This window comes from Globicephala melas, chromosome 7 (assembly GCF_963455315.2).
Source record: "Globicephala melas chromosome 7, mGloMel1.2, whole genome shotgun sequence".
Lineage (NCBI taxonomy): Eukaryota > Metazoa > Chordata > Mammalia > Artiodactyla > Delphinidae > Globicephala > Globicephala melas.
In genome coordinates, this window is record NC_083320.1 from 59,178,505 (window position 1) to 59,197,818 (window position 19,314).

Consider the following 19,314-nt stretch of genomic DNA (forward strand, 5'->3'; position numbering starts at 1 on the left):
AACAGTGCCTTGCCAAGCCATATGGGAGCCTTAGACAAAAGGAAAAATCAGTAATGCTTACTCTGTCTTTACGTAGAATTTCGATTCTTTATCACAGTTATTTCGCATTAATTTTCATTTATTTAAATATTACACTAGAATATTATTTATCTTGATTACTGAGCTTTTTGATTCCTCCCTTAAATTTTGCACCCAAGATGAGTGCCCCATTTAAGATAAGTTTTTCCATTTAACCTCACCCTAGTCCAGGCCCTGCTAACTAGAACAGCAATGGCTAGGGTAATAAAATGGTATATTCCCTCCTCTAAAGATGTTAATTCAGGGAAATAAAATATGTTTGGTTATATTTAAGTCTAGTTACTTACACTGGACAACCAACACCCATAATTTGGCCCTGTTTTGGCTGTAGTCTCACTTAGAAGGTATTTCCCAAATCCAAAAAATGGAAAGGTTGTCTTTTTGTTAGTTCTTTTGGAAGGCAGCACATTAGCAAAATCCATTACATTAAAAAAAAACGTGCTAGGAAAAGCTCAACTAGTTCAATTCATCAAAAGTTTCTCCTTCCGCGGAAGTTTCCTCTGGGTCTTTCTCTGTTGGTCTTGGCAGGAGAGGGCCTGTGGGGTTTTCTCCGGTATTCCACCCTTGTCCATCCCCCTTCGCTGACTTTGCTTTCCTCTTCATTGGCTCGTGAGTCGGTGTCTGTGCGCAAAGGCATCCCTGGGATGGTCCTGGGTTGATGGGAGGCATCTGGGCTTCTCTTAAAGTCAGGTGACTGATGAGTATTGAGTGCTGACTGAGAAACCCTGCAGAATTTGCCAGAGTATCTTTCTCTTGAAGGAGTGGAATGCTGACTTTTTCCACTGAATCTTCCTCTGAGAGAAGAATTGAGCGATAGGCTAGCATGATTGTGTTTGTTCCTGCTTCTATCTGAGTATCGACCCCTCTCTAAAGAGTTGTCAGTATTAAGACTGGAAAAGTCACTATCCCTGGAGTTGAGATGCAGAGAAAAGAAGTCTTTGGTCAGTCCATACTGAGTAGGAGAGGAGCTTCTGGACTGGTTTATAGGTGTTATCTGTTGGTACTTAATGGGCACCTGGGTCCGTCTCACAGCAGCAGCATAGGAGTCCTGGTCATTGAGATAGGGGAAGAATTGTGACCCCAGGATGCGGTTGCTCTGGGAGCGCTGTAAGGAGGTGTTGGATGCAATCTGCCGCATCCTCAGAGTATCCAGCCACTGGCAATCAGCACCTGTGGAAGAAACGGAAATGAACATCTTTGAAGCTACAGTAAATCTGCATGCCTAACTCATAAGCCTGTCTCAGGATACTTCAAGCCTATCTGGGAAGCTCAAAGTTTTACCATTCATAGACATTCTAGGCTAGCTATAAGGACATTTCCTTTATTATTATAAATACTTAAAAAAAATAAGGACATTTATACTTACCGAATTTATGCTACATGCTTGGCACTGTTCCAAAGGCTTTTTGTATAGTATCTCATTTAACCCTTCAAAAATCTTCTCAGGTCAACACTAATAATATCATTCTAGAATTGAGGAGACCGAAGCTTGAGAGGGGAAGTCACTGGACCCACGGTCACTCAGTTAATAATCTCAGGTCCTTCTGCATCTAAATCCCATCTTGTTCCCACTTAGCCATGTTGTCACTTCTAGAAATTGCTGTTTCAGTGTCTTTGGATGGCAGAGGTATGTTTAGTAAACAAAAGTCTTTCTGCCAACCAGCACTTTTAAATCCTCAAGAACTCTAAATGCAGATAAAATAAATTGGGTTCTAATAGTTGAAACAGCTAAACATTGTTTGGGAGAGAGACTGTTCATATCTCCAGAGGAGAGATTCCTGAGGTTCAGGGATAAGAAATGTTTTCTGCATGAAAAATGAAGCTTCATGCCAAACAGGAAGAAGTTATGGTAAAAGAAAATGGTTAATTAACAAGAGCCATTTAATAAGCTATATTTCAGTGAATAAGCAAGTTCCTCACACTTAAGATCTCTGTCTTCCCAAGGGCCTGAGTTGCCCTCATTCTTGAGTTCCCTGGTGTCCTCACTGAGCTACTCTGGCCGTGCTTGTGCCGATGGAGCTTCTGGAGAGGAACAGAGCATGCTCACCTCCCTCTGCCAGCAAGCAGCCTCCCTCACTGCTCTGCACAGGTGACTCACGCCTCTCAGGTGAGGGACGCATCCAGATACAGGCGACCTCCTGTGTTCAGACACTCCTCACAGGCTTCATTCAACCACCACACGCCTTCTTCCCTTCATTTGGACTTCTCTGAAATCCTAGCTTCCAACAGAACCCTGATTTTGTTCAGTGTCCAACCCCCTCCATGGAGCCATGTGCATGGGGGAAGCTGACCACATCTGGCTGTAAGGCAGACTTTGATTAGTCCAAGCCAGACATAGCGATGCCATGGTCGGGAATGCACAAGGTGCTCAGCTCTGGCCATAGCAACCTGAAAGGTAGTCTGCAGGCGGTTTCTAAGCAAGTCTTTCTTACTCCAAAACATGAGAACAGGGAAGGGATTGACCTCTCATTTCCTGTGGGCCTTATCATATGTTTTTTGTTTTTTTTTTTACATCTTTATTGGAGTATAATTGCTTTACAATGGTGTGCTAGTTTCTGCTTTATAACAAAGTGAATCAGTTATACATATACACATATATCTCTTCCCTCTTGCATCTCCCTCCCTCCCACCCTCCCTATCCCACCCCTCTAGCTGGTCACAAAGCACCGACCTGATCTCCCTGTGCTATGCGGCTGCTTCCCACTAGCTATCTACCTTACGTTTGGTAGTGTATATATGTCCATGCCTCTCCCTCGCTTTGTCACAGTTTACACTTCCCCCTCCCCATATCCTCAAGTCCATTGTCTAGTAAGTCTGTGTCTATTTCTTTCTTACCCCTAGGTTCTTCATGACATTTTTTTTCTTAAATTCCATATATATGTGTTAGCATACGGTATTTGTCTTTCTCTTTCTGATTTACTTCACTCTGTATGACAGACTCTAGGTCCATCCACCTCATTACAAATAGCTCAATTTCGTTTCTTTTTATGGCTGAGTAATATTCCATTGTATATATGTGCCACATCTTCCTTATCCATTCATCCGATGATGGACACTTAGGTTGTTTCCATCTCTGGGCTGTTGTAAATAGAGCTGCAATGAACATTTTGGTACATGACTCTTTTTGAATTATGGTTTTCTCAGGGTATGTGCCCAGTAGTGGGATTGCTGGGTCATACGGTAGTTCTATTTGTAGTTTTTTAAGGAACCTCCATACTGTTCTCCATAGTGGCTGTACCAATTCACATTCCCACCAGCAGTGCAAGGGGGTTCCCTTTTCTCCACACCCTCTCCAGCATTTATTGTTTCTAGATTTTTTGATGATGGCCATTCTGACTGGTGTGAGATGATCTCATTGTAGTTTTGATTTGCATTTCTCTAATGATTAATGATGTTGAGCATTCTTTCCTGTGTTTGTTGGCAGTCTGTATATCTTCTTTGGAGAAATGTCTATTTAGGTCTTCTGCCCATTTTTGGATTGGGTTGTTTGTTTTTTTGTTATTGAGCTGCATGAGCTGCTTGTAAATTTTGGAGATTAATCCTTTGTCAGTTGCTTCATTGGCAAATATTTTCTCCCATTCTGAGGGTTGTCTTTTGGTCTTGTTTATGGTTTCCTTTCCTGTGCAAAAGCTTTGAAGTTTCATTAGGTCCCGTTTGTTTATTTTTGTTTTTATTTCCATTTCTCTAGGAGGTGGGTCAAAAAGAATCTTGCTGTGATTTATGTCATAGAGTGTTCTGCCTATGTTTTCCTCGAAGAGTTGGATAGTTTCTGGCCTTACATTTAGGTCTTTAATCCATTTTGAGCTTATTTTTGTGTATGGTGATAGGGAGTGATCTAATCTCATACTTTTACATATACCTGTCCAGTTTTCCCAGCACCACTTACTGAAGAGGCTGTCCTTTCTCCACTGTACATTCCTGCCTCCTTTATCAAAGATAAGGTGACCATATGTGCATGGGTTTATCTCTGGTCTTTCTATCCTGTTCCATTGATCTATCTTTCTGTTTTTTTGCCAGTACCATACTGTCTTGATTAATGTAGCTTTGTAGTATAGTCTGAAGTCAGGGAGCCTGATTCCTCCAGCTCCGTTTTTCGTTCTAAGATTGCTTTGGCTATTAGGGGTCTTTTGTGTTTGCATACAAATTGTGAAATTTTTTGTTCTAGTTCTGTGAAAAATGCCAGTGGTAGTTTGATAGGGATTGCACTGAATCTGTAGATTGCTTTGGGTAGTAGAGTCATTTTCACAATGTTGATTCTTCTAATCCAAGAACATGGTATATCTCTCCATCTATTTGTATCATCTTTAATTTCTTTCATCAGTGTCTTATAATTTTCTGCATACAGGTCTTTTGCCTCCTTAGGTAGGTTTATTCCTAGATATTTTATTCTTTTTGTTGCAATGCTAAATGGGAGTGTTTTCTTGATTTCACTTTCAGATTTTTCATCACTAGTGTATAGGAATGCCAGAGATTTCTGTGCATTAATTTTGTATCCTGCTACTTTACCAAATTCATTGATTAGCTCTAGTAGTTTTCTGGTAGCATCTTTAGGATTCTCTATGTATAGTATCATGTCACCTGCAAACAGTGACAGCTTTACTTCTTCTTTTCCGATTTGGATTCCTTTTATTTCCTTTTCTTCTCTGATTGCTGTGGCTAAAACTTCCAAAACTATGTTGAATAAGAGTGGTGAGAGTGGGCAACCTTGTCTTGTTCCTGATCTTAGTGGAAATGTTTTCAGTTTTTCACCATTGAGGACGATGTTGGCTGTGGGTTTGTCATATATGGCCTTTCTTATGTTGAGGAAAGTTCCCTCTATGCCTACTTTCTCCAGGGTTTTTATCATAAATGGGTGTTGAATTTTATCGAAAGCTTTCTCTGCATCTATTGAGATGATCATATGGTTTTTCTCCTTCAGTTTGTTAATATGGTGTATCACGTTGATTGATTTGCGTATATTGAAGAATCCTTGCATTCCTGGAATAAACCCCGCTTGATCATGGTGTATGATCCTTTTAATGTGCTGTTGGATTCTGTTTGCTAGTATTTTGTTGAGGATTTTTGCATCTATGTTCATTAGTGATATTGGCCTGTAGTTTTCTTTCCTTGTGACATCCTTGTCTGGTTTTGGTATCAGGGTGATGGTGGCCTCATAGAATGAGTTTGGGAGTGTTCCTCCCTCTACTATATTTTGGAAGAGTTTGAGAAGGATAGGTGTTAGCTCTTCTCTAAATGTTTGATAGAATTCGCCTGTGAAACCATCTGGTCCTGGGCTTTTGTTTGTTGGAAGATTTTTTTTTTTTTTGCGGTACGCGGGCCTCTCACTGTAGTGGCCTCTCCTGTTGTGGAGCACAGGCTCCGGACGCGCAGGCTCAGCGGCCATGACTCACGGGCCCAGCCGCTCTGTGGCATGTGGGAAATTCCTGGACCGGGGTGTGAGCCCGCATCCCCTGCATCGGCAGGCGGACTCTCAACCACTGCGCCACCAGGGAAGCCCTGGAAGAATTTTAATCACAGTTTCAATTTCAGTGCTTGTGATTGGTCTGTTCATATTTTCTATTTCTTCCTGATTCAGTCTTCCAGGTTGTGCTTTTCTAAGAATTTGTCCATTTCTTCCTGTTGTCCATTTTATTGGCATAGAGTTGCTTGTAGTATTCTCTCATGATCTTTTGTATTTCTGCAATGTCAGTTGTTACTTCTCCTTTTTCACTTCTAATTCTATTGAGTTGAGTCTTCTCCCTTTTTTTCTTGATGAGTCTGGCTAATGGTTTATCAATTTTGTTTATCTTCTCAAAGAAACAGCTTTTAGTTTTATTGATCTTTGCTATCGTTTTCTTCATTTCTTTTTCATTTATTTCTGATCTGATCTTTATGATTTCTTTCCTTCTGCTAACTTTGGAGTTTTTTTGTTCTTCTTTCTCTAATTGCTTTAGGTGCAAGGTTAAGGTGTTTATTCAAGATGTTTCCTGTTTCTTAAGGTAAGATTGTATTGCTATAAACTGCCCTTTTAGAACTGCTTTTGCTGCATCCCATAGGTTTTGGGTCGTCCTGTTTCCATTGTCATTTGTTTCTAGGTATTTTTTTATTTCCCCTTTGATTTCTTCAGTGATCACTTCGTTATTAAGTAGTGTATTGTTTAGCCTCCACGTGTTTGTATTTTTTACAGATCTTTTCCTGTAATTGATATCTAGTCTCATAGTGTTGTGGTTGGAAAAGATACATGATACAATTTCAATTTTCTTAAATTTACCAAGGCTTGATTTGTGACCCAAGGTATGATCTATCCTGGAGAATGTTCCATGAGCACTTGAGAAAAATGTGTATTTTGTTGGTTTTGGATGGAATGTCCTATAAATATCAATTAAAAGTCTATCTTGGGGCTTCCCTGGTGGCGCAGTGGTTGAGAATCCGCCTGCCAATGCAGGGGACACAGATTCGAGCCCTGGTCTGGGAAGACCCCACATGCCGCAGAACAACTGGGCCCGTGAGCCACAGCTACTGAGCCTGTGTGTCTGGAGCCTGTGCTCCGCAACAAGAGAGGCCACAACAGTGAGAGGCCCGTGCACTGCAATGAAGAGTGGCTCCCACTCGCCGCAACTAGAGAAAGTCCGAGTGCAGCAAAGAAGACCCAACGCAGCCAAAAATAAATAAATAAATAAAATAAATTTATATATTAAAAAAAAAGTCCATCTTGTTTAATGTATCATTTAATTTAAAGCCTGTGTTTCCTTTATTTTTCATTTTGGATGATGTGTCCATGGGTGAAAGTGGGGTGTTAAAGTCCCCTAATATGAATGTGTTACTGTTGATTTCCCCTTTTATGGCTGTTAGTATTTACCTTATGTATTGAGGTGCTCCTATGTTGGGTGCATAAATATTTACAATTGTTATATCTTCTTCTTGGATCGATCCCTTGATCATTATGTAGTGTTCTTCTTTGTCTCTTCTAATAGTCTTTATTTTAAAGTCTATTTTGTCTGATATGAGAATTGCTACTCCAGCTTTCTTTTGGTTTCCATTTGCATGGAATATCTTTTTCCATCTTCTCACTTTCAGTCTGTATGTGTCTCTAGGTCTGAAGTGGGTTTCTTTTAGACAGCATATATATGGGTCTTGTATTTGTATCCATTCAGCCTTATCATATCTTTATGTGATGACTGTGAACACGAGAGGAGCTAGGCTGAGGGCAAAGGCAACATATTGAGGATGGCAGAGTGGAATGAAGGAAAGGTTCATTTCTCATCCTTAACATGGTTGAGCAGCTTATCTTACTGCACCTGGAGCCCGGCCTACCTCTGGACTTCTTGTTATGGAAGACAATAAATTTTATTATAGTTAAAACCTGTGTTGTTGGGTTTAGAGTACTGCCCAGGATCCTGGGCCCCCTGGCTGGTGGGCGTTTAAAAACACCTAGTCTGGGACTTCCCTGGTGGCGCAGTGGTTAAGAATCCGTCTGCCAGTGCAGGGGACACTGGTTCGAGCCCTAGTCCAGGAAGATCCCACATGCTGCGGAGCAACTAAGGCTGTGCACCACAACTACTGAGCCTGTGCTCTAGAGCCCATGAGCCACAACTACTGAGCCCGCGTGCCTAGAGCCTGTGCTCCGCAACAAAAGAAGCCACTGCAATGAGAAACCCACACACCAAAATGAAGAGTAGCCCCCGCTCAGTGCAACTAGAGAAAGCCGGGGCGTAGCAACGAAGACCCAATGCTGCCAAAAATAAGTAAAATAAATTAATTTAAAAACAACAACAAAACACACACCTAGTCTCCTTGGCAAGCGAGTCCTTATAGTGGAGGACACAGAAGCTAGGCTCTCATAACTCAGGGACACTAGCCATCAGGGTACTTTGTTTCCATGCCACCAAAGAACCTTCTGTTATGGCTTCTCAGGTATATTTTCTTATTGGGAAGAAGAGGCACTGATCAGAAAACGTGTGTTTCTGGTTCGTTGGGGAGGTATGTTTCTCACGGTGAAAAGTGATTTGCATGGGGTTTTATGTATCCATCTCCTGCATGTTTGTTAGTCTGACTCTGGGTTGTATTAGAGTTTCTGGACCTGCAAAGGTGAAGGTCAGAACTTCTTCCCTGAAGCTAGCAAATAATGACCAGTTCAACAGCAAGTCAGCCTGCCTTCCTCTGTTATTTCTAAATGGTTTCTTTATAGTGTCTGTAATTACTGTCACCACTACCCAGCATATGTATTTCATGTTTTCTCTTTCTCTATCCTCCATTCTTTCCTTCCTTCCTTCCTTTTATTTTCCCCCTCGCTCCCTTCCCCTATCATTCTTTTTTTTTTTTTTCTCATTTTTTGGCCGCACTGCACAGCACGTGGGATCTTAATTCCCTGACCAGGGATCAAACCTACACCCCCTGCAGTGGAAGCTCGAAGCCTTAACCATTGGACCGCCAGGAAAGTCCCACCCCTATCATTCTTATGCTTTGATGGATCCATGGTGCTCCGGACTCAAGAGGTCGCCCCAGTGATAGCAGTGATTCTACAGGAAGGTTTGCTGGACATGGAAGATGATTCTTATCTTTATCTACAATTTTGGAAACTAAATATATATGTGTATAAATATACATACATATTTTATTTACCAATATAAAATAATCACTAATTTTCATCTTTTATGGTAGTTATCCAAATATTATACTTTATTATAATATGTCCCTATTTCCAAGCCCATAAATACTACTTTCCATATAATTTGTGTATAAAACCCAATATTCTAAAAAAAGAAGAAGGAAGTATTATATTAGAAATCTATGTCAATTCACAGACTGGCGCTTATCCCTGGTCTGAGGATTTGGCATTTCCGCTTTGGAACATGTCTAGTGCACAGCTGACTTACTTGAGTCAGACCTGCTTCCAGCGTTGCCCTCTGAGTTGGGGAATAACGTCTGGATGGCAAGCTGGACAACTTTCACTTCATCCTGAGGTTTCGTTCTACTCCACTGAATTGAATGGACGTGCTTAGTGCTTTTTGGAGCTCTAACATCGCTCTGTAAAAAAAAAAAAAAAAAAAAAAAGAGAGAAACCCACAACCAAATATACACACGTTTATAAAATAGGAAGGAAGGAAAACCAGGTTATCATATCCCTTCAGTGTAACTCCTTAGAACACTATCCTAATGCATTAGGTAATATATTTGCACGGTTTGCCTGACTATGGTAATCTGATTAAAAGAAAAATTTTAACCACTTTATTCCTTAGTGGACTATAGTAGTTAAAAAGGTGGTTGTCTTCTCTAAGAATTTGTTAGTTGGCAAATCTCAATTTACCTCTTCGTTTAATAAGTAATGATAAACATAACAATGTGTTTTGTTTATAGTAGTTGAATTCAGATATTTTGTTGAATAAATAAAAATCTGACCACTATTTTGCCCAGGGCTGTCTGTGATCATCCTGGGTAACTGGGTGAGTGTGGGTAGGTCGGTGGGACTAATTACCCCCATGAAAGGGTACAGGGTAACAAATGCAAAAGTGAGGCAGGATAGAGAATTAAGAATAAGGATTAGAAAAAGGAGAGGACGCCGGATCAAGACACACCACTTTCTTTGTCCTGTGCTCCCCTTCATCACCAGGTGTCACAAATCAGACTAGATTGGAGAGCCTCAGGATTTGATACGGTTATGAAAATATATATTTTTTAAAATCCTGAAGTGACTGTTACAGACACAAGTAGCGTATCATCATGGAGCCTGAGAAGGAGGAAGAAGGAGAGGAGGAAGAAGCAGGAGAGAGAGAAAGAGAAGGAAAAACTTGGTGAGGTGTATCTCCAGAACTAAGGCAGGTAGAGATGAAACTTGGCTGTTATGACTGTCCAGTTACTCAAAGAGGGCTTTTCCTTAGTAGTGGGGGGCGGGGGCTGGTCAACAGGCTCTAGAATAATCCAGATTCCAAGTTCCTCAAGACCAGTCACCTTCTTTTATTTAGGTTCTGTGCCCTGCAGGCAATGCTTTGACAATGAATGCTCTTTCTCAGGTGCCTCATCCCTGACAGGCAGTGCACCCTGGGTGATGAGGATAAATCATTGCTGTTGTCCTAATTAGCTTCCAGCATCGGGTCGCCCTGGATAAGCGGACTGTCCAGGGTTTGGATTTCTCACGTTAAAAAGCCACACCCTGGCAGCTCAGAAGACCGTCCCAGTGCAGCAGCGCACGAAGTCCCACTCCAGGCTGACTTCCCTCACCTTACTGCTAGGAAGGGAACAGATAGAACAGGAAGAGTGGAAACTGTATTCACAGTCAGAGGACCTGGGTGTGACTCCACCGACTCTCACTGACTACCCCAAACCTCGGGACCGCCTTTCATCTCTCTGAGCCCGTTTTCCCTAGCTGCCAGGTGAAGACGATGCTCCCTGTTTTTGACTATTTGCACAAGGTTAATGAGATAACACAGGTGTAAGCTCCTCTTACAGTGCCTAGGTCATGGCAAATACTTCTTAAATGTTTCTTGGGTGAATAAATGAGTGAATGAATGAGGGCATGTCCTATTAAGGGTAGCTGCATACTAATATCTCCATGGGTGCCAAGACTCTGCTATAACTGTTTCCCTCCACCCCGTTCCCCCAGGGTTTCTCTACCTCGTGAAGCAGATTCTCCCACCACCATGAAGACCTTGCTGATTTTTAAAACATAATTAGATCATTTAAAGCAGCAGACTACTTAAAACACCCACTGGCTTCCCATGGTGCTTACAGTAAATCCAAACTGTTCACTGCGGCTCTGGAGGCTCTAGGCTCGGCCCCGCCCACCTCTCTAGCCTTGTCACGCCCTCTGTGCTTCAGGAACTTGCACTTGCCCTTCCTCTGCTGTTCCTTGTTGCCTCCCCCTCAGAGAAGGAGCCTTCCCTCACCATCCAATCTAACGCCCCGTGTCTCACTATTTTCTGGTTCTCACTTATCACTCTGAGATTTACTTATTTATCATCTATCTCCCCCCACTGGAGTACATATAAGCCTCGAGAGAGTAGAGATTTAGTCTATCCTAATCACGGAACGTTACTCGTTGGTAGGTATTTGCTCAATATATGAATTTTAATTTTAATAGCACATTTTTCTGAAGTATACGTTTTTCTATTTTTCCATATATAAAATATGTGGAGTCTGGTTTTGATAGTAGACCCCCCTTATCCCCAGGTGGTAGTAGAAGTTGCACTCTGTGAAGAATTGCTGATCTACCTTCACCCCAAGACTCTAAGCACCAAGAAGGCAGAGCTCTTTAGACCCCCGTTATGGTAGTAGAAGTTGCACTCTGTGAAGAATTGCTGATCTACCTTCACCCCTAGACTCTAAGCACCAAGAAGGCAGAGCTCTGTTTTGGTCACTGTTCCATATCCCCAGTACCTCACACATGCATACGTGGTATGCAGAAGGTGCTCAATCATTAACTGATGAATGAATGAATTACTACCTCAATCTCTAGGCAAGTGTATCCCATTCTCAATCCTTCCCAACACTTCGTTAGAATAATTGTATTGATCTTCCCATACTCATGTTGGTTAAGTAGTTTCTCTTCCAATAAATTTTAAGAACTCTGAGGGAGCAAATAAATCCCTACGGAGAAACTGATGGTGAAGCCAACAGGTGCCCACCCCCTGCCCAGCTTACCTCATATGTGACTGTGCATTCTACAGTCTGATTTTCCATTATTCCTATAATCCACTTCTCCATTACAAACGGGGGCTGAAAAAAACAAAAGTTAGGATGGGTGTAGTGCCATCGTACAGCCTGCCCTGCTACAGCGCAGGTTTCTTGGAGGCCGGCTGTGCCGTACACAGCTGGCAGATAGGGCGCGATTCAGGTTATCATGAAAGCCATGATGTCAGATTATTAGGAAACTCATGTTGGTTCACATGTGATTACTCACAACATGCTAATGTCTAATGTTTGGGGGTTAGTTTTATAACATAGCCTTTCCTATGTTTGTGAACAGCTAATCTTGTCTCCCACAATCTTCTCTTTTCCGATACATCACTCAATCCAATCATTAGGTCATTAACTCAAGCTAATGTCTGGAAGCCTCAGCGGAAAGTTTTCTCACCATTAAGAGAAAGCCTTAACAACCTTAGAAGACCCTAAAATGGTCTTTTGGTTGCAAGCAGTGGCTGGTTTAGCGGCTTCACAACCACCCTGCTGTCAGGCTACCCGGCAATGCTGCAGGTGCAAATGAAACTGGGAAGACATTTCTCCACTATATTAAAATAAATGAGTAATAAAGAGGCCTATGCCTTGGATCCTATTTTAAGTTTGATGAAAATGGTCTTTATTAGAAGTGAATCTCCACTCTCTTCCCACCCCCCCAACCCCTCATTCCAGGTTTAAGGCTGCAAATGACTGGCCATGAGATAGGCACAAAGCAAACGTGGTAGAGATTTAACTGGGCTTTTTTTTTTTATCAAGAGAAAACCAAAGAGATTTTTATTAACATGTATACCTCATGTATACACAGGAGATACCCAGGGAAAAATGAGTAACTCAAAGAATTCAGGATTAAATGCCATCTTTATAGAGAAAGGGGAAGAGGGGGATGTAGGCCTCTTAGAAGAGAGTAAATGATTTTTAGGAAAGATGAATGGGCCCTCAGGGGGACAGACGGAAGGTTTGTGACAAAGTTTGTCTGGGTATGGAGTCGACTTCTAGTCTCTCCTGTGACAAGAATCAATCTTCTCTGTTTTGTTTTTCTTCCTTAATTAGGATTTTTATTATTTCTGTTGATGTTAAAAAGTTCTACAGATTTTGAATGGCCCGCCCCAATCCTGTTTTTCCCATAAGCCCTGTTAATGTTGCTGCATGATTTTGCAGAAGATATGGTTCCTCTAGAATGTCTATATGGCCTTAGAGCAGAAGCACCTGTATTCAGTTTTATAACTCCACCCCGTTCTTTTTGCTCTGAGTGACTTCCTTCTGTTATCAGGCAGTGACTTGCTTCTCAGTGACACTGAAGCCACTAACAACTGGTGGCAACCAGAGATGGCACAGGTGGGGAGGAAAGAGAAAGTGTGTGTCCAGTCTCCAAGATACCAAAACACAGTCTGTCCCAACAGAATAAGGGAAAGGTGAAAGCAGATCATAAACTTGGTGATAAATAACATAACTTCCAGTTACTCAGGGCAATCCAACAAGGAATATGCATATGCTTCTAAATTAAAAGGACTTGGGTGGTTAGCAACCTCATGCCTGGGAAGCGAACACATTCGCAAGTCTAATGCTGTGGCTTTGAAGACTCTTTGCGCTTCCCCACTTGTGTTTGTACCATGGCTCTTTGCTGCCAGCCCCATTTTCCTCACTGAAACCAAATACACAGTCAAGAGTGTACTAGAGTTAATGGCTTATGTGACGTTTAGGGTGACTGTCCTGTTGACATCATGGTTATTCACCTGAGTTGTTGACCTTCTACAATTGAAGTCTTATATGTATTTTTTCAGTATTGTTGACAGATTTGAATTTTTCCATGTTGAAGAGAAGCTAAGCATTTTTCTAAGACTGTCTTCAGTGTTTTAATGGGCGTGCTTGTACCATTGACCCCAAAGTAGTAAGGTGCTCTCTGGCCACTCCGGGAATTCATAGGTGTGAACTCAAGGAAGCCATGAAGACTTCAACATGTGCTTCATGAATAATCTCATCTCAGTTCTTCAAGAAATTCAACACCACCAAGAAAGCCTTTCTCCTGACAAGTTTTTAAAAGTTGAAAATGACCCAAAATTCGAGGTAAACATTTACATCATTAGCATTTTCTTTCCTTCTATAAATGACGGAATACACATAAAGAAATGTAGAAGAAAGTTAAAAAAAATGAAACAACACTTTTTTGTAGTACTTTTTAGTTCACACAGCGTAAGTGGAATTTTAACAAAAAACTGTTATGATCGCAATCTGCTAAATAAAATGTGCCTTTCAACAGCCAGCTTGAGGCTGAGCTGGTGTGAGCATCACAGGCACAAAAGCACGCTGCTGGGGTATTTTAATGTCTTTGTTTGACATCTGTGAATTCAAAAAAGCTTTTAAGTAGTAAATAGAACTCTACCTTTGTCATCTTTAAAATCTCTGCATCAGGTAGGTTAGTGTTGAATGTCACATCTTTGATGTAGGTTATTGCAATTTCATCCCCATCCATTTCCATATACATTTTCCACTTACAATCCTAGAATTAAAAGAAAAATTATAGAATTTGAGAAAGTAAAACAATCTTTTTTTGGTCTCAATGTTTTATAACACATGACGTATTCTAAATGAAGTATTACTGGAGTGTTTTTTTTTTCTTTATCAATAAAAGGACATGAAATTAGATCTCTTTCTATATCTAAATAATCCCCAGGTGGGGCAGTCTTGAGACACCATTAATCAATCTAAATGTTCTATTATAGGAGTTGCAAACTCCACATCCTAAATGAGCAAGGTAGATAAAAATGAATAAAGCCAGGCAGTTTCATTACAGAGCCTTAAACTGTAATATTTCACAATGGACCCACTTAATTTACATATTAAACATGGTAGGGATATTTTTCCATTGACCCAAAGAAATGTGGTCTTCCCACTTTTTTTGAAATATAAGTCCCTCTGGATCTACCTTTCACTTTTCCAGTGTTGGTAATGACATGGGTTCAAGAAATAGCTCCCTTTCTTCTTAACAGGAAACGTGAGGATGTACGGCAATGCATAACTGGCCCAAGCATTGGGGGGGTGGGGGGGGTCAGGGGAAGGGTTAAGGGACTCTTGGGATCTAAAGGGCAACTGCCCTAAAGGGACAGCCACCGCTCAGCTTCTGTTGATTGTTCCCATGTGGGAATATGAGTCTAGTCTTGCTAGGTCCTTTAATGATTTATGAAAAGTTGGATATCTGATTCTTGTATGAAACCTCTTGATTTTTTAAATGATGGTATGTTAATTAAATTTTCAGTAAAACCACGATGTAATGAAAGAGTGCTCTACACCATTAGTCACCAGGGGAATGTAAATGAAAACCACAATGAGATACCACTATATACATACCAGGTGGCTAAGACTGATAACATCAAATGTTGGCTGTGATTTGGAGCTACTGGGTTGTTGGCTGGAGTGTAAACGGTAAAATCACTTTGGGAAAAGTTTTGGTAATTTATTATAAAACTAAACATATATGTACTCTATGACACGGAAATTCTACTCCTAAGTATTTACCCAAGTAAAATGAAAAAAGACTTGTACAGTATTCTTCTGAGCAGCTTTGTCATAATAGCTAAAAAACTGGAAACAGGCCAAGTGTTGACCAACACTTTCATAGAATGGAATATACTCAGCAATACAAAGGAACTAATTATCGATGCATGCAACAACATGGATAAATCGCAAAAGCATTATAGCAAGTGAAATTTTGTATAAAAAGAACAAACTAAGGCTTCCATTTACATGAATTTCTAGAACGGACAAAACCAATCTACAGTGGAAAATATTCAGAAAAGTGGTTGCTTCTGCAGATGGGGACTGACTGGGAAGGGGCATTAGGGGACTTTCTGGAGATGCTAATGCTCTATATAGATAGTGGTCTGAGTTATATAGGTATATGCATTTGTTAAAACACAGCAAATGTACACTTCAGATATGTGCATTTCTTACTGAACTCTAGTATATTGAAGTATTTAGGAGGAAGTGTACTCGTATCTGCAAATTACTTTGAAATGCATCCAAAAATAAAGATTGATAGATGGTTAAGAAGATAGAGGGATGGACAGATATGTAATAAAGTAAGTAGATCCTGATGCTTGAATCTAGGAGTTGAGTATACAAGAATTCCTATAAAATTTTTTCAACTTTGCTGAAAAATTTAATAATAAAAATGTTGGGGTATAAACACTGTGTATGCAATTAAAAGGAAAAAGAGACCCATGTCTGTGCACCAAATCTGACCCCTGGATCATAAATTCATCTTCTTTCTTATATTATTTGAAGAATGAAGGATTCTGAGAGATTAAGGATAAAGCACTGACCACCTTACATGCTGAAACCAGAACATGCTCTCACACAAGCAGACCTGGAATGTTCCCTGAGCAAGCTCGGACACAATTATTATGGAAAAACGCTAACAAAGGGGCTGCTGAAAACCTGTTGGCTTCAATAGGAAGCTGGGGGCGCCCCATGTTTTAGGAAAGCTTCTGGACGAATTGCAGAACCAAGAAGGGCCCAGGCCTGAAGGGAGGGCCCCTCTTTGCCCAGCCACATTCACAAGATGGACAGCCAATTAGTGAAGGAAAAGGTCTATTCAATAACGTGAAAAACTAGCTCCTGGCTAACACAAGTCAAATTAGTCGCTCAGAATTGACAAATCTCTCAGTATTTCCTTGTTTTGGAGCCACTGCTACCCTGGCAACGTGAGCCCTGAGATAACTGGGCAGGATAATCACTCTTTGGAGTCATGACTGCTCTTCTCTGAAATAGCAAGAGCCTCCTCAAGGCGGTAGCTGGAATAAAAAGCCTTAGAAAAGACAAGTTGACTTAGTTCTGTTCCTTGTGCCTGGCAAGTTTTGGAATGAAGTTAGTCAAAAGCACAGTTAAAAGACCTTGAACTGTGGTGCGAATGCCCAATCCCCTCTGCTTCACCTCCGTGACCTCAGGCCCCAATCAGACCTTGCCGAGGACAGGCTCAGGGGAGCTCTGCGTGGAGAAGGGTCTGACTGGAGGGAACCCAGGCTGTGGAGTGCTTACTACGCTTTCGGCATCTTGCTGGGTACTTACACTGTGCTCTTTTATTTGATATCCATAATGACCCTGCAAGTTAGCTTTATTTTCCCATCAGGCAAGTGAGAAAAATGAGGCTTAGACAGATTAAGGAATTTTTCTAGGTTTTCCTAGCCAAGAAGTGGTGGAGGTGGGATTAGAAAAGCACAAGGCTGGGGACTTCCCTGGTGGTCCAGTGGTTAAGAATCTGCCTTCCAATGCAGCGGACGCGGGTTCGATCCCTGGTTGGGGAACTAAGATCCCACATGCCATGGGGCAACTAAGCCCGCGCACCACAATTAGAGAGAAGACCCAACACAACCAAAAATAAAATAAAAAAAAAAAAAGGCACAAGGCTGCTTGGCTCCAAAGTTGGAGGAGATACTAATAGGGAAGGGCAACTGGGAGGGTGGCAGGACAAACTCATTGGATGGTTGACAGAGTTCCAGAATGGGACCAGCTATTAAAGGAGCAGGAGCAGAGAAGACTTTGCTAATACAACCAAAAAAGCAAGTGGTCACAGGTCCTCCCCTAAGCCCCAACTTCTTTGTTTCCTCAAAGTCCAATGTGGAGAAACAGGATCTAGATATAGGGTTACAGTCCTTTTATTTTTTTAATTCTTTTCCTCTTAGCTGAAAGAAAGCCTTTTACCTGAACCATAAAAGAAGCTATTTTCTACAGAAGCCATAAAGCTATAATCAGAGAAGTGATAAGAGGGGCATTATCCATTCATTAAAAAGTAGGCATTGATTGTTACACAGATGGGAGAGAAAGAAAGGAAATATGCAGTGTTCACCCAAATTATTAATTTAATATGTCAAGGCCCTGATGTAACTCCTGGGTATTTTCAGGGTATGTATGATTTTATTGTTGTCTAGTTAAGAGAAGTAATCTACAAATAAAGTAATGGAATTCTTTAAATTCTGCTCAATTTTAAATTACCCTAAGGTATTCCTGGTATTTCTGTTACTCGGTAAGCCAAAGGTGTCCAAAAGCATTCTCCACAACTCCCAGGACTTAAACAACTTATTGAATTCCACAGGACCCCACTGCAGACGGGATGCCGCAGTGTACGGAGTTCTCAACCAACGGATCATTGGAAAGGTTTTCATATGAATAAGATGAATTAACTCATCAATAATATCACTAAAAATAACAATTGTGCATACTTATGAGCCTAATATAGAATTTTACAAGCACAATTGCTAGCTTTTCAGTTTCTTGGTAGTGATACGGACCAGATAGTGGGAATAGACTCTGATTTAAAAACCATTCACTTTTACCAGGGTGAACTATTGATTTTGGCTTGATGTGAATGACAGAAATGTGGGTATTGATTTCTGAATGGGAAACATTCAAGAGTTACTCTGAACGTCTGCGAACAACTTGATCTTGACAGGCAGAAATCAAAAGCAGACAGCTCTGTATTCTGAGAGAGCCCTGAAGGACCCCTTTTCCAAAACGATTTCACCCCTGGCAGTCTGCAGTGGTTCTGTTTTTCACTCATTTGGTTTAAGGTGCTGAGAATTCCTATTCAAATGGAAACAATATAGGAAAGGATCATCATTGAGCCATTACCGGGGGAGCAAGACAGGGGTGAGGCGAAAGATCACAAGTTTAAAGGGCAACCACCTGAGCTGGAATCCCAGTTTTGCCACTTTCCCCACAACCTCAGGCAAGTTATAGAACCTGTCTGAATCTTAGTGTTCTTTAATGACGAGTGGGTGGTTGTATTTGGACTCAATGAGATAATGTAAATAAAGTACCCAGCACTGTGCTGAAGCCAAATTAGGAGCCCCCAAAGCAGTGATTACTGTTGTTACCAATACAGGTCCCCAACAGAGCTCCAATCTGTTATGACATCAGCCAGTCCGTCATCTAGCAGCCATCTAAGAGAATGGACGAGAAGGTAAGTGAGGCAGGAAGGTTCAAAGAGTGTTTAGAATAGGGACCCGGCCAGAGTGGACAGGCTGGATCAAAGCATCTTCCTTGGGCAGGAGTTTGGGGATCCGGAGGGCACTGACTGACACTGGTGCCGGGGACTGATCAGTGTTGGAAAAAAGAAGGTACAGCCAAGTGGCGACACAGCAAAGACTGCCTTTCTGAAATAAGTAGAAGGAAGAAACTTACATCTTCTTATATACATGGATTAGATAACACCAATACTGCCCTTTCCTGTTTCAACAGATCCTGATGCAGCCCTACCAACAGAAACCAGCAGATGTCCGGAGGGACAGTGGCTGTGAAATGTGACTGACAGCCAGAGAGCCTCATCTTGGATGAGGAAACTAAAGCCCAGAGGGATGAGGTCATTTGACCAAGATCACACAGAGAGCAAGTGGTGGGGTTCCGAACTAAACCAAGGGGGCCCACTGTGCTATGAAGAGCAGGTTTCCCCTCTGTCTTTTCTGAATCCTGAACTTGCCCTCTTACGGGTTAACAAGAGTAAGAATTATAGTACTTTCCACCTTCCAAAGTCAACGAGTAGTCCAGATTATCTTGGTGAGTTCCTTGATAGGACTCCACGGCAGAGACTGA

At 41.4% G+C, this 19,314-nt stretch overlaps 1 protein-coding gene across 1 annotated transcript in view; it reads right to left on the bottom strand.

The window, feature by feature from the left end:
- The window catches only part of MAP3K20 (mitogen-activated protein kinase kinase kinase 20), a 172,500-nt gene continuing 153,186 nt past the window's right edge, over positions 1-19,314 (bottom strand). Inside the window, exons 17-20 of the mRNA XM_060302237.2 lie at positions 14,111-14,227; positions 11,695-11,769; positions 8,934-9,084; positions 1-1,248 (exon numbers count right to left, since the gene is read on the bottom strand). Coding sequence (XP_060158220.1) covers positions 548-1,248; positions 8,934-9,084; positions 11,695-11,769; positions 14,111-14,227 — 1,044 coding nt within the window. The 3' untranslated portion in view covers positions 1-547. The remainder of the gene's footprint in view (positions 1,249-8,933; positions 9,085-11,694; positions 11,770-14,110; positions 14,228-19,314) is intronic.